The sequence below is a fragment of the Anopheles coluzzii genome, chromosome 3, assembly GCF_943734685.1.
Source record: "Anopheles coluzzii chromosome 3, AcolN3, whole genome shotgun sequence".
Lineage (NCBI taxonomy): Eukaryota > Metazoa > Arthropoda > Insecta > Diptera > Culicidae > Anopheles > Anopheles coluzzii.
This window is the reverse complement of record NC_064671.1, coordinates 79,822,142-79,835,834: the sequence shown is the minus strand read 5'-3', so window position 1 is coordinate 79,835,834 and position 13,693 is coordinate 79,822,142. Positions and strand designations below refer to the sequence as shown.

Below are 13,693 nucleotides of genomic sequence, written 5' to 3'. Positions count from 1 at the left end.
GAAATAAAAACAATTGTTTGTACTCTAAAAAGCAACAGTGTGTAATACAATCTCGTACAAACAATAATAAGTTTTTTTTTACTATTCGTTTCAGTTTTCCAATTTTAATCTTACAGTTGTTAACGCTAAGTTTTGGCTTGAAGGCAGCAATTTTTTACTATTGGCATCGATTTTAAACTCTTGCAGGAATTATAATTATTATTGAAAGATTTGTGATAATTGTAATTTTATGCTTCCAGTTTAAGATTACAATTTTAAAAATTACAAACAACCCTAAAAAATCTAATGACGTGTAATATATTGTCAAGACATTGTTTATACAAATAAATTATGCCTTTTTTTCTCACTGCATTAAAACTTCAAGAATTGGCATAACAACGGTTATATTTTAAATTCTATCAATGAATTGTTTACCTATATAACTTCAATTCAATGATTTTAGGACGCACAGTTCCACAAATTTCTTTAAAATGTTTAAATAAAGCGATAGACTCACAATCAAAAATTGATCCCTTAGACACAAAAATTGATGTGCACTGCTTTAAAGACAGAAATAGGTGGATCATAATCAAAATCTATTAACAACAACTATATTGTCCTGTATAAACAATGCAGGTTTTATATATGTAAATTTAACCTGGAGTTCACACCACAAATGATTAGTCCGTCAAACCATATTACGATAATCAAAGCGGCAACTAACCTGCGGATCGCTCTAAATCGACCACTGCTCTAATGCTCTTTTCACTTCAGACTTAACTCACCGAAAAAACTAATTTGTCTCAGTTCTAACGCCAGGGTAGTAATTATTGCTTACATGGTGTCCATCTATCAGTATCCAGTAGAATATATTCTAAAGATAAAGAGAAAAGTCTATTTAACAATAATCGTTTTCCAACAGATATTTGGCTACAAGAGATAGAAAAACTAAAGAATCTTTCTGGTAAGTCCTACTCGAGTACACTTGTCGTAAGAATAACACCCAAAACCATCAAAAACACACTTTTAGCCGTTAAACCTGCCTAGGAACTGAAAACGACTGAACTGATCACCAAGAAAAACATTCAAAACCACTGCACTAAGTAAACATCGTGCCCAAGATTTATGGCAGATTAGGATTACTTCGCCAGCACTTGGGCTTACCATTTAACCACACAAAATCGAGCACTGCAAATCGAGGCAGTTTCGTCACGGCTCATCGCGGTTTGGGACGTTTTGGTTCGGCAGCAAGCTACCGAGCGACCGTTCGCGGGCCTATTAAACGCGTGTTGATTTACGGTTGCAGCTGGTAGAAAGAAAGAAAAACATAAAGAAAAACCTTCCGAAGCGTCCCGCGGGTCGATGGCTGTAAAGCGATAACTTGCGTCTCAGCAGCCGCAGACACCGCTGCTATTGCAACATCGTTGCAAGCGGTTTTGTGCGATTATTTAATGTGCTTCTATGCGGTGTACAATATAAATCGATGATCGATATAGACACTTCTTCGCACACGGGGGGTGTGCGTGTGTTTTCGATTGGTTGTTAGATCGGGTTTGCAATGGTCCGGCTCCCCCCGCCGATGGCCTTATACGATAGGAACCGTCTGGAACCGGGCGATTGGACGTGTGCAATGACAGTTTTCTGCTGCTGCTGTTCGGTCTGTGTGACTTTTTCTTCCACGAAAGGGTCGTGTTATGTGCGGAGATTGGGTTGAAATTGTAGCACAAGCGCTGGTCATTGAAATTGATGTAACTGACTGTAACAGCACCAAATCAAACCTTAAAAGTGTTAGAATTAATATTAGCTGTCTGCAATCATTCGCACTCATATAGACTCCACCAATCAGCGTTGATTAACTGCAAACAAACAGTCCATTTCCATCATCATCCTGTCATTTTGCTTTCCATTTGTGTGGTCGATCTATGCCTCGCTCTTCCTTCTTCTGTACCCCCCAGGCAAGCCGTTTTAATTCGATAACATAAGCCTTGATTACCCTAAAACGGTCGATCGTTATGAGAGTGCGAATGGTGGTTTGCCAAAAAAACGAAAAACCAAGCACGCAAAAGAAAACCGAAAATCCGTGACTCACGTGTTCGCGGCTTGTTCTTCGCGTGGCCACCGAAGAAATGAAACGAAAGGCAACACGGATGAAACAAATAAAAAAGAGCAACGTGTGTGTGTGTCTTGTGTCGACATAATCATCAAGCTTCGGGCTGGTTGGCTTTTTAGCGGTACATCGGAATCCAAATACGACGCCGCGCGACGTACGAGACGGGTGATAAAAAGTAAACATTGCCAGCGGGCATCAGTCGCTCGCCTATGCCGCGGACAGTGGCGGTGTGATGATTGGAAGCACTTGCGGGACAGCAAGCCTGTGGGCAGGAAAATAAGACGTTTCGGGGCAGTTGTACACTTACTTGGGCAGGGCGTCCGCGTGTGTGTGTTTAGTGACGCACCAGTATCCATTGGGCGGGTTTTATGAATGAAGTCCAGAGCTACAGGGCTGAGAAGTGTGTGATTATCTCATCGCAAACTAGACTAGCTTGCCCATTTTTGGAAAGGGAAGAGAACCAGCAGCGATAGGACGGCTTTCACCCCCGGGGGAGGGGGCAGCCGAGTAGTGTCTTCACCATTAACAGAAGCAGCAAGCCCTGTTGTCCATAGATGGAAAACAAACCAAGCCTACACCCTCGATCGTAGTTCGTTCGGGATCCAGAAGAGTGTTCATTCACAAAACTCATACGCGCGTGAGTTCCGTTCGGTTGACGCACGGGAATGTTCGCCGATCGAGCGAAAGGGCACGTAACGATTGGCAGTTATTACGGACGCCATTCCTCGTTTGTCAGTTGACGACGGTTTGACCTCGTTCCGTGTCACTGGGCAACAGTAAAAGAAGGAAAAAGGGAAACTAAAAAAAAAAAAACACAACCACCGATCGATCGTATATTTTCGGAACCGGACTTTTATTTAACCTAAAACAACCCTTGCTGTGCTTTCCCCGTTTCGTATGAGTGTATTCCCCTAATGTATGTGTGTGTGTGTGAGTGTCTGTGTGGTAGTATGGCTACGCCTGCGCTAGCGCCTAGCTGTTGTCGTAGGTGTATATGTAAGGGGACTCCTTCGAAGGGCAGCGAAAGCCGTCGATGCCCGGCTTCCAGCCCGTGCTCTTCTTGCCCGGCGGTTCCAGCAGATTGTTCCAGTAGGCAACGGCCGCTTGTCTGTTTTTTTTTTGTTTTTGGAGCAGAAGTAGGAGGATACAATTTTATTGAGCTCCAAAATCATTCCAAAACGCCGCTCACGACGGGGATTGGGGATACTTACGCATGGCCTTTCTGACTCATATGGAAGCAGTCGTACGAGAGTAGTGTGTAGTCGACCTCGTTTCCTTTCATGAGCTGTTGTTAGACCGGGGCGAGGGAGGAGAGAAATAGTGAGTGTTCAAAAAATGTCATCGGAGTTGAGTGCGCGATAAAGTTGGGCTGGTCGAAACGGACAACATACCGAAAGGTTTCTCGTCCACGGTTGATGTACGACGGCGAACTCATCGAGCCCCCGGAATTCGTCCAGCATGGCGACTTCCTCCTCTACCTTCCGGTACTGCGTTTGTATTCGAGCCCATCTGAGATCATTGTTTGAATAGCGTGAATGTCAGTATATGTGAGCTGTAGGAACATGTTCGACCCATTTAGAACCGTCCCACGTCATTAGAACATTACCTTGCTCTCGATTCTTTGGTAGAGTTGTGCAGTGGACCAACCCAACACGGACACTCGGCATGGTGCAGGATCCAACACATCATTGGCTTCTTCTTGATCGACACCACCGTCGACACGTCCGGCACGGACACGATGTTAACGAGCGTACGCGGCAAATTGTCACGCAGATAGCGCAGCATCTTTAGCAGCGACCGCCGGTGCTGCAGCGGGAGCGATTCCGGATCCTGCAGGGTGCACACGTACGCACAGATATCGTTGCCACCGATCGTGATCGTCAGCAGCTTCCAGTCCTTCTGGAAGTTGACGCGCTTGTCCGTCCGAATGCGCGTCACCATCTGGGCGGCCATGTGCGGCAGCTCCTTGGAGACGGCCCCTATCTCCGCATTGTTAAACTGCGAGTCCCAGTGGAAGCTGTACGAGTCGCGGTACGAATATCCAACGAGCTACGAAGCCGGGAAGCGGGTTGTGGTGGAACATTATTGATCTACCCTACAGGTTGCTTCCGCTTTCGCTCAACTTACCTTCGGATTGAACATCTTCAGTATGTTCGGCAGGGTGGTTGCGTTGCGCCAACCCCACTGGCCACCGATGCACCAGGACAGGCCCCGGTTTTCGGTGTACAGCTGCAGGAAGCTGGTGGCCGATGCACCGCTGGCAGTGATGACGGAATCGCCGATCGCGGCCACCACGTTTATGTCACCTGCCGGAATGGAGAAAGCGGAAAGTGGAGTGAACGTTGGGGGAGCTTGGGATTGGGATTAATTTGATGAGCTCTAAGAAGAGAGGCGAGATGCGCTCCGGTTCAGGAAGGTGAAGAAACTTTGCTTTCAGATGAAGTGTGCCGGCTCTGGCTATTAAAATTAAGCAAATTAAGTGTCGTTTGAGGTTGGATTGGCGGGGAAAATATAGCTGAAGAAAAGGTGATTTCTTCCAAAGATTCAATTTGTTCCTCACCATATGTTAAATGAGTTGAGCCTCATAAACCTAAGCATAATCCAAACCATAACTTCTTATCAGTTAACCAGTTTCTTAAAGAATTCAATCCAATTGCCCTAGGACGAACCAGTAAATGATAAAATGATTGGTAGTATTTAAAAATTCAATGTTTGCATTGAAATTAACAATATTTTTAAACCATTCATTTCAAATATTATTGCCTTCCGGAATATATTAAAGATCTATAGCTATTACAATAAACTATTTTATCAATTACTGTTTAAGATATTTTTCAATAGACTTTGAACAATACTCAATTTTTTTTGTTTAATATGATGGACAAAATCGTGCATTTGATCATTTTCCATCTTGTGTTCTTAAAATGTATGAGAACGCTGTTTACTCCTATGTCTATGTTTGAAATTCAAGTCTCCTACGAAACAGATCCGGAAACTCTATGCATTTCATTTCATAGGATACTGCTTGATACGACCTTTGTCATTGTTGTTGGGCTTAAAATTTCAACACATTGGCATAAACGGGACACCAACAAACTAATCCTTCAATTCCATTAAAATTGGTTTCAACTTTTCCCCGGGGGTTCGTCGCTTAATGCATCGCAAGTCTTTCGATCGGCCTACACCCTTTCTTCGATTGCTTTCATCGATGCTTTTTGTTGACGTATGACATGTAAACCAAACTAGCGCCAATGTAGTCGCTTGGTGGGTACATTCCAATCGCCATCGGGAGCCGGATGACGCCCTCAATATGGGGAACCCTTTCAACTAAGGTCGACTGTCATAATATGTTCAGCTAATTTATGCACCCGTTGCGAGCGGCACGCACCCGCCTCAAAAATCCCTTTGCCTCCCGATTGTAGCCGTGGGTGCATTGCGTAAAGTGTCACATTAGGAGAAATTTAAACACACATACAGCGACTGAAGCTCAATACTGCGTGACTGTTTGTTTGCGCACGTGCCTGCTTTTCAGCCTTGAAGACGCGGCGCGCGCGCTGGGGCTGGAATGCAAATTTCGTTTTCGCAAAAGTGCCGGGCATTATTCAACCCCAACCAGCCCCAGCTATCCCTGCCCGCTGCGGTCATCCTTTCCCGCTGCGCCGTACGCAGCAAATGCATTTATAATGACTTACCGGGGCGCAGCTTGTGCACGCTGGTCGGTGGTTCCGGGCTGCGGCCGACCGCCACATCGCACGGGAACGCCACACTTTCCGGGATTTTCTTCTGCAGAAACTTGCCGCTCGTCTTGTAGCCGGTCCGGCCGGCCATCATCATCGTGACGTTCCGGTAGAGGTGAAAGATGACGCGCCACTGCGCATTGTCGAAGATGGTCGGCTGGAAGGCGCTGATCGCCCCGTTCACCTTCCACCGGTGGAATTTGTTTTCGTGGCACAGCAGCAGCAGCAGCACGAGCAGCACGCTAAGCGATGACGATAGCTGCATTGTGTGGCGGGGCGGTTTGTTTGGCTGTGCGTTTAATGCGTGCACGGACGTAGGCGACGAACCTAAGCTCTTTTTGTTTTTCGTTACCGCAGGAAGAGATAGCGGATGGAAGCGACGAACCTTTCTCGATTGCGGGTTATTTGTTTCTTAACTGCACTGCTTCATCACAATTAGATTTCGGAAGCTTGTTTTTCTTTTATACCAATTTTGCCGGACTTGGCTATTTAAGTTCGATTTAAAAACTCACTGAACGGCTAAATTGCAACACAATACAACACTGTGATTAGCGAGGCGCTCCTCATTTGCTGATGACGGCAGCTGCAACCCCGTCGGCACACGAAATCGTTTTTGCTTTTTTGTTTCTCCACGAATGCATTTCCAAAAGTCACTAGCTCGCGATCACTGTCTGCTGTCTCTCATTTGGGCATTTTCATTTTTGGTGGCCCTGCCGGTTTGCAACTGTGTGTTACAAATGCGTTCGCCTGCAACAGTAACTATCAATTAAAAGACTCGATCGTGAGCATCTCGAACAGTCAACCATAAGCAAGGTTGGTAAATAGGGTGCTTCCGTAAAGGGGGTGTGCGTTTTATCTCTTCACCACGCAGAAGGAGAAAATAAATAAATAAAAATATCTAAAACCAACGTACAGCGTGCACGGTAGACGCTTGATGAGACATTAATATGGATGAGGCGCTTACATCGCATATCCATCACATTAATGGGTTTGGGGTGGAGTATGTGATGTTTGTGTTTTTCTTCTTTTCTTACATTGGTACAGGCTACAGGTATACTGATGTGAAACATTAGAAAGTGTCAAAACTATCGTCAAAATGATGGCAAATATGATGAGTTTCTTTTCCGTGGAAAAAAAGTCAAGATCAGCCGAGCATTAACTATCTCAGCTCGTTATCGTAAACGGGTGTATGAGCACGAGCGCAGCGTTGTGTATGGTATCTGCTGATAGTTGTTACCGGAAATAAAAAAGAACGAAATGAACAAAATATTCTGATTTGAAATGTTTCAGAACTTTGTTGTTACTTTTTTTCTTATGGAAAATAATGTTTTAAAAGCTTATCCAGTTTTACAATAATGTCTCGCTTTCCGGACAAGAAAGGTTAAGTTCAGATATTTTATTGAAAAAATATTTTCAATTTTTCCTTCCTTTTTGCTCGAACAATATAAAATATCTGTCGCACGTAATTCAATTATTTTGCTTATAGAATAAAGGAAGCCAAATCGCTCCTGAAGCTTTTGCAGTAAACCTTTGGGATATAGTTTTTAAGAAAAATAAAAATAAATTTAAAATGAAGGTAGCATAAAAAGGTTTTAAATTAAAGAAGCAATGTATCTTGAAGAGACATCTAAGAAGAGTTTAATTCATTAAATTAATACAAACTCTTCAGAGAGAATATGGGAATTTTTATAACCATGATTGACACTCTTATCAAAACAATTTCAAGCAAATGATGATATGCTTTCGTTCACATTAAGTTTCATTTTAGAAATTGAGCATGGAACGATTTACCCCTTTAGTGGAACAATCATATTTTCACGAATTGTAATGTGAAACAAATTGAGAAAACACGATTGTTTACAAAGTAATCAATTAATGATTTTTCCAAACGCCCATCTCCATCACCAGTAGATCACTTAATAAAAGTAAACGTGTTGTGTTTCGTTAAAGAACAGTTTTTTCCCCGTAGGAACATCAAACAACAAGGCACTTTTTAAAGCACCCAGCAGACTCCATAGTTCAGCACATAATTAATCTTCAAAGTCCGATTGAGACCGCCCCGGACGATTAGTCCGTACCGCACGTACCCGGTTGCGTTTGCGTAATCTAATCAGTACCCGGGTGCGATTCCATCTGCCCCGAACGCTCACCTTTGCACCGCACAAAACAAGCGCGCCAAATGTGCGCTTCGGAAGGCATTTGAAAACATCGCCGAAAGAAACAAAAACCTTCGCAGCCTTCTTAGCGGTGCGCTCTCACACATAATGGTGCGTTTCTATGCTTTTATGCTGCCACGGGGCCGTGCCTTACGGTGGTTCTTTCAGCAGCACCGAAGATGAGTGATCGATAATGATTGACCGATCTGAACGAAATCGAATGGGATCGAGTTGCGCGTTTTTTTTCTTCTTATTGCTTCGCTACCAACGCTCGACCCGCGAAGCGAACAGACGAGAGGGTTTTTTGTGTTTTGCTCTGCCCGCTGTGTGTTGTTTTGTACTGCCACCATTCAATTCAGCTTGCAATCGAATTCGCGGCGGCACTTTTCCACCCGGATTGATTGGATTAAGTGGGCATGAAGCGCACACCGGGCACGTACGCTGACATTGTTTTCGTTCTGCATAATTTGCAGCCAGCGTTCGGGGTTCGGTACGATGTTTCTGAGGTTTTTGGCGTGGCTGTGGTGATGGTGCTGCTGTGTATGGTTGGTGAGTGTCGGTACGGTTGCATAATGTGGCTGCGGTTTGCTCTGCGACCGGTTTGTACCGTCGACCAGAACGGTTTGGCGAGGACGGGGAGCCTCAGGAAAGTGAATCTAAGATCTAGAACATACTTAAGCAATTACTTGTGGTGTCAGGTTTTTGCGTTTAAGCTGACGGCACCAGTCATAGGCCAATCATTTAAACCTTACTCAAAGAGATGTTATTAATAATTTAAACTACAAAGACTTTTTTATTGAAATTAAAATGGTAATATGAATAAATTAGTTCGAAGACTTAAGACATGAACTAAAACAGTTTTTAATTTATTTAATAGACACTAATTGATGATATACTGATGATGATGATCATTTTCAGTACTTGCAGTAATTAAACTGAATCATCAACTGAAGATTCGAAGGTAATTAAAACGACATTTATTAAAACCTGCACGTCATGTTGTAACATTTGAACATAATATTGCATATATTTTATGTAAATATTATGTCTGGATATCATTACTGGAAGTAATTCACACAAAAACTACGTAATAGTGCAGTGCGTTAATAAGCTAAGTCCATTGTTGACAAGTGATTGATGAAATAATACTTCTCGAGATGGTATTTCAATGATATGTTAAACCGTCATGTGTACGCCCGCCTACCCGGGTAAGTTTCGCAAGTGTATTTCAAAATAACTTTTGATTAAGAAGTGGTATCGACTTCAAATTTTAAAAATGCCCCAGAAAAGATATTTTCTAACCATGTGCAAAAAATAAAAAAATATCCAAAATAATTCAATATTTTTTAAATTATTTAAGTTCATAAACCCTTCACATGTACAACCGCCTACCCGGGTAGCCCAAACATTTTGTATGGAAGAACGATGTTTTTCGTGGTTGAAAGGGTATATATTTTGAATTAGTTGTTAGATTTGAATGAAAATTGTCTTATAGGATCATAATAATGTTTTATTACATATCGTAGTAAAATTAAAATCTTATAAATCCTATAAATTTTTATTTAATCAAAAAGATGCTGTAACTCCAGCACCCCAACCGGCCTTGCCGCACGTTTTGAGTGGATTCTTATGTCTTTTTCTTTTCTTTCAAACGTTGTATTGCAGTTAAATTTTATTACTTGTTGTGTGACAATATATTGAAAAAACATTGACATCATCTTGTTTAAAATGATACCAACCACTATAAGCAAACGAAATATAATTCGCTGGTAGAAAGTTAAAACACATATTCATACGTTTCGGAGCGCATAATGGCTCCAAAGCCAGCCCCGCACCCACGGCTCCGGAGCCCGCAACGAATAAACGGCTCCGGACCAACGGCTTTGGATTAACGTTTCAATAGAGACGGCATTGTATGATAGCGTAAAAAACGAATCTATCTTCTCGCAAGTGTAGAAGCTAACACACGGTGTGATTGTGTGATTGTTGAACAATGTTCAAAATTTTTTTAATGTTTTTGATAAATTCCTTTCAACATTATTTATTCAGCTATTTACGGATTTATTGAAATGGATTTTTTTGGTGCAATATGTGAAAACCAACTGCAATCTGTCAAAACTTGTGACAAGGGCATTTGTGGTGTTGGAGTTACAGCACATTTTTGATTGAAAAAAACATTGACACAATTTTTAAAATTCTAATTCTAATACGATATAATATAAAACATCATTACGAACCTATATGACAGATTTCATTGAAATCTAACAAGTAATTCAAAAGATATACGCTTTTAACCACGAAAAACGTCTTTCTTTTATACAAAATGTATGGGCTACTACCCGGGTAGGCGGTTGTACGGTTACGTAGAAGTTTTTGGTCGTACATAAGACGGTTAATGCAACTACCAATGAACAATGAACTCATCACATCGACCAATGTATAAGCAGTAAAATTCACATTATTATTCATTCTTCTTGAAATCTCTCAATATTAGCATACAGAGTTTTGAGCTGATTCTTGTTGCTTTGTTGCAAGAATCAGTATCAATATATTAGTAAGTGATAAAGTGATGAACTGCGTTAGGAAACAGGCAAAATTAGCAAATTGCTGATGCATTTTGTTCTTCTAGAAACCCGTATGTAGGGTTGACAAAGATCACTTGCAAAGGATTGATAAACAATCATACATTTTAAAACGATTTATTTTACAATTTTTGAATTGCTACTGCAGTCAAATTTGTAAATTCATATTTAGGTACAAAAAACGAGAAAATCAAAGATTAAACTAGGTTCAGTCAAAAAGGTATGCAAATTGTCTTATGACATTTTGTTTGTCTTAGAAACGCATTGTCTTCCAACTGTAATCTAATTGAAATGTCTTCAAATTTCCAAAAAAACATCAGCTAGTCTGTAATCTGTATGTTAGCTGCAATCATCTGTTTGTCAGCTCATCTGACTTACAAAATATAATTGTGCGAACAACATTTTACTCATTAAACAACTTCAATATTGACTTAAAAGAGAATTAATTAGAGGAAATAATGTTCACATTTCATTGACAAAAAACAAGAGAGTAATAATTATTAGCTTCTTCAAGCGGTTACTCCAGTGAAACGGGGAAAAACCTCCCCCCAAAACAATGATGAACGAGCGTTTCCTGTTCGTCCAGTAACTTTTTTTGTTTTGTAATTAACTTTATCACTTTATTGGCACTGCTTTCCCAACCGAGCGGCAGAGAGGGCAGAGTGCCAGCAAGAAGCACTCACCACTAATTTCCGTACATCCCCGAAACCCCCAAAACTGCCCATTCTTCATTGAACCTTACATCATCGGGTAGCTGCAGCGGATAACTCCATGCAGCATTTAAAGCTCCAAACGCTGGTAGGTTTTTTTTTCTACCACCCAAAACCCGGTTTAAGCATGGGAAACCGACACGCTGCATGCCAGCGAGAGGAATAGACATTTTCCTTTCGAATGCCTATTTTATGTAAAAAAAGAGAGAGAGAAGCAAAAAAAAAACAACAAATCGCCAGCAAAACCATCCGCTGGCCGGTCGTGACCGTTCTTTAAGGTGGCCCCCGTAACTAATAAGCCAATAAATTGTAGCCGGATTCCCCCGGTGGAGGAGGGTGGCAGGTGAAAGATTCCAGACTGCATGATAGCCAGACGAAACTCCTCTGGCCCTTTCTACCACTCTCTTTCGCACGCTTGACAGGCTTTTTTTTGGTATGTAATTCAAATGAAAATGAAACGACATGTGCAAAAAGAATTCCAATCCCCGCAAACTGCATGCTCCCGGGAGGCGGAAACCCCCTAATTGCAAAACAGTTTGAAACAGGTTGATTACACTCGATGAAAAGCGAACAGACGGCAATACCGACACTTTGGAGGGCCGTCTCAGTGGGGCACCACGAACACGGAACAAACTATGCACTACAAAAAATCTCTATCCGTCTCTCTCCCTCTTGCACACACACACACACAGCTCGATCGTAATATTAAGTAAACTGGGTAATGGGTCTATGCACCAGCGCTCCTTTGGCTAATGGTTCATTTGGATAAAGCGCATACGGTTGCAATCTGGTGCAATGCGCCGGGAATGCATCGTACTTGGCATCTGGAGTTGGTAGCTGCAGTTGCAATGAAAACACACACTGACACACACAAACACACATACGAACGGTGAACCAGAAATGATCTGTTACATTGCGATCCAGAAGCAAAAGACTTCAATGCAAGCGATAGAAACGAAACCTCAAACAACACTTTACTCGCTACATACACACAGCGACTGTTTCGCTCGTAACCGATAAAAAAAACACACACACACACACGCTATCCACCACGCACCAAGAAGCTGCCGAAAATGGACAAGAACTATCGCGAACCGGTCCCGCGGGCGAGAAGGTAACCAGCGGGTAAGCCGCAACCACCACGTTTTCCCGGTCTTTACGTCACACACACGCACACACCACTGGGTTCGGGAGCCCGATTCGAACAACTTACACAATCTCAAATCGCACCGTCCTAGCAATCAAAGCGAACTGCTTCGGACTGTTCGGGAGAAAAACTAAACCCGTACGGTATGACTTGGACTTTTCGGACAAACCCGTTTGGTAGTTGGCAATGAGCGAGCGGGTGCGAGCGCGCGCGCGCGTGCGCCAGCCGCAACGTTTCGAGCGTGGAGAGTGGCGCACCAACGCGTCCGCCTGCTATCAGGTCCGGGGCGCAACTAATGCCCCAGCCAGTGCGAACGGTGCGGTTTCGCGTCTCGCGGATCGCAGCTTCGTGCGTGTGTTGGGGGCATCGGTGGGTTTAGGGGAGGGCCCTTGGGCCACACTGCACTATCGGAAAAATCGCAGAAGAAGGGGTACTGCCTCCCGTTCACTCCCCTTTCCACTAGCCGTTTTTTTTGTTGCTACTTTTTGGAACACTCACGGTTCACGTTTGCATGAAGATGATTCTGCAGCGTTGGATTTTGGTTGTTTTGGCAAATGGGCGGTGTGTGGGGAGTTTTGTATGATTCCTTTCTCTTTGACGTTGTTTGTTGTTGTTGTTGTGGGTAGTGTTCGCGCGGAGAGGAGTGTTTATTTGGGATTGGTGCCGAAGATGATGCATTGCGCGCTGAAGAGATTACCCTTTAAACGGTAGTTTTGCTGTAAGGCAAAGTCTTCTGAGCAGTTGGGCAGATGCGGCGAGAAGTGGTTCTTGCATCACATCACCGAAGGACAATTCAATAAGCGTGCTGCGAAGGAAAACTTATGTTGAAATCGTGCAGTTCTCAAACGAGGTTCGAGGGCTTTCTTATGATGGCGACGCTTATGATTTCACTTGCAAGAGAGTAGCATGTATGTTGATTTGGCGTTTGAAGCGATTTCTGAGGAAAGAATCGATTGATTTCTTTCGTGCAATGTAAAATGTATTGAGAAATGTTCTAAACCACAATCTTTGGGTATAATATTATTGCAAGGGTTTTTTAAAGATACTAAAGACCTCTTTGGAATTTTTTTGATTTTTTTTAAACATTGTTAACGTCTTGTTGAAGGATAACAGACGTGTAATATTTATTCGATGAATTTATTTTTCCAAGTGTGAGGAAGGTTTTCTTCATTGTTTGCGCTTTGCGTTTACCCTGTTGGGTTTTGATGTACAGCTTGTACAATTTTATTATATATTAATTCCTGATTGATGATTGCCCATTAAAATCTGTTA

At 42.5% G+C, this 13,693-nt stretch overlaps 1 protein-coding gene across 6 annotated transcripts; it reads right to left on the bottom strand.

The window, feature by feature from the left end:
- Positions 1-2,921: 2,921 nt before the first annotated feature.
- LOC120959037 (phospholipase B1, membrane-associated-like) lies at positions 2,922-12,732 on the bottom strand. Of its 6 annotated transcripts, none has more exons than XM_040382159.2 (7): positions 12,488-12,732; positions 5,782-6,585; positions 4,217-4,395; positions 3,696-4,138; positions 3,481-3,598; positions 3,301-3,374; positions 2,922-3,197 (listed from the first exon to the last, which is right to left on the bottom strand). In XM_040382159.2, exons 2-7 carry the CDS (start codon positions 6,089-6,091, stop codon positions 3,062-3,064), a joined length of 1,260 nt encoding a protein of 419 aa, XP_040238093.1. In that variant the 5' UTR covers positions 6,092-6,585; positions 12,488-12,732; the 3' UTR covers positions 2,922-3,061. The 6 variants fall into 6 exon arrangements, with proteins under 6 accessions (XP_040238093.1, XP_040238094.1, XP_040238098.1 ...); XM_040382160.2 differs by having other exon boundaries at positions 5,782-6,573; XM_040382164.2 differs by having other exon boundaries at positions 5,782-6,345.
- Positions 12,733-13,693: the final 961 nt, after the last annotated feature.

Excerpts from the sequence above, each read along its gene's own strand:
- LOC120959037 (XM_040382159.2), bottom strand. The coding sequence starts at position 6,091 with ATGCAGCTATCGTCATCGCTTAGCGTGCTGCTCGTGCTGCTGCTGCTG. Across the intron at positions 4,396-5,781 it reads CGTGCACAAGCTGCGCCCCG|GTGACATAAACGTGGTGGCC; the intron begins GTAAGTCATTAT and ends CCATTCCGGCAG. Across the intron at positions 3,198-3,300 it reads ATGAGTCAGAAAGGCCATGC|ACAAGCGGCCGTTGCCTACT; the intron begins GTAAGTATCCCC and ends AAAAAAAAACAG.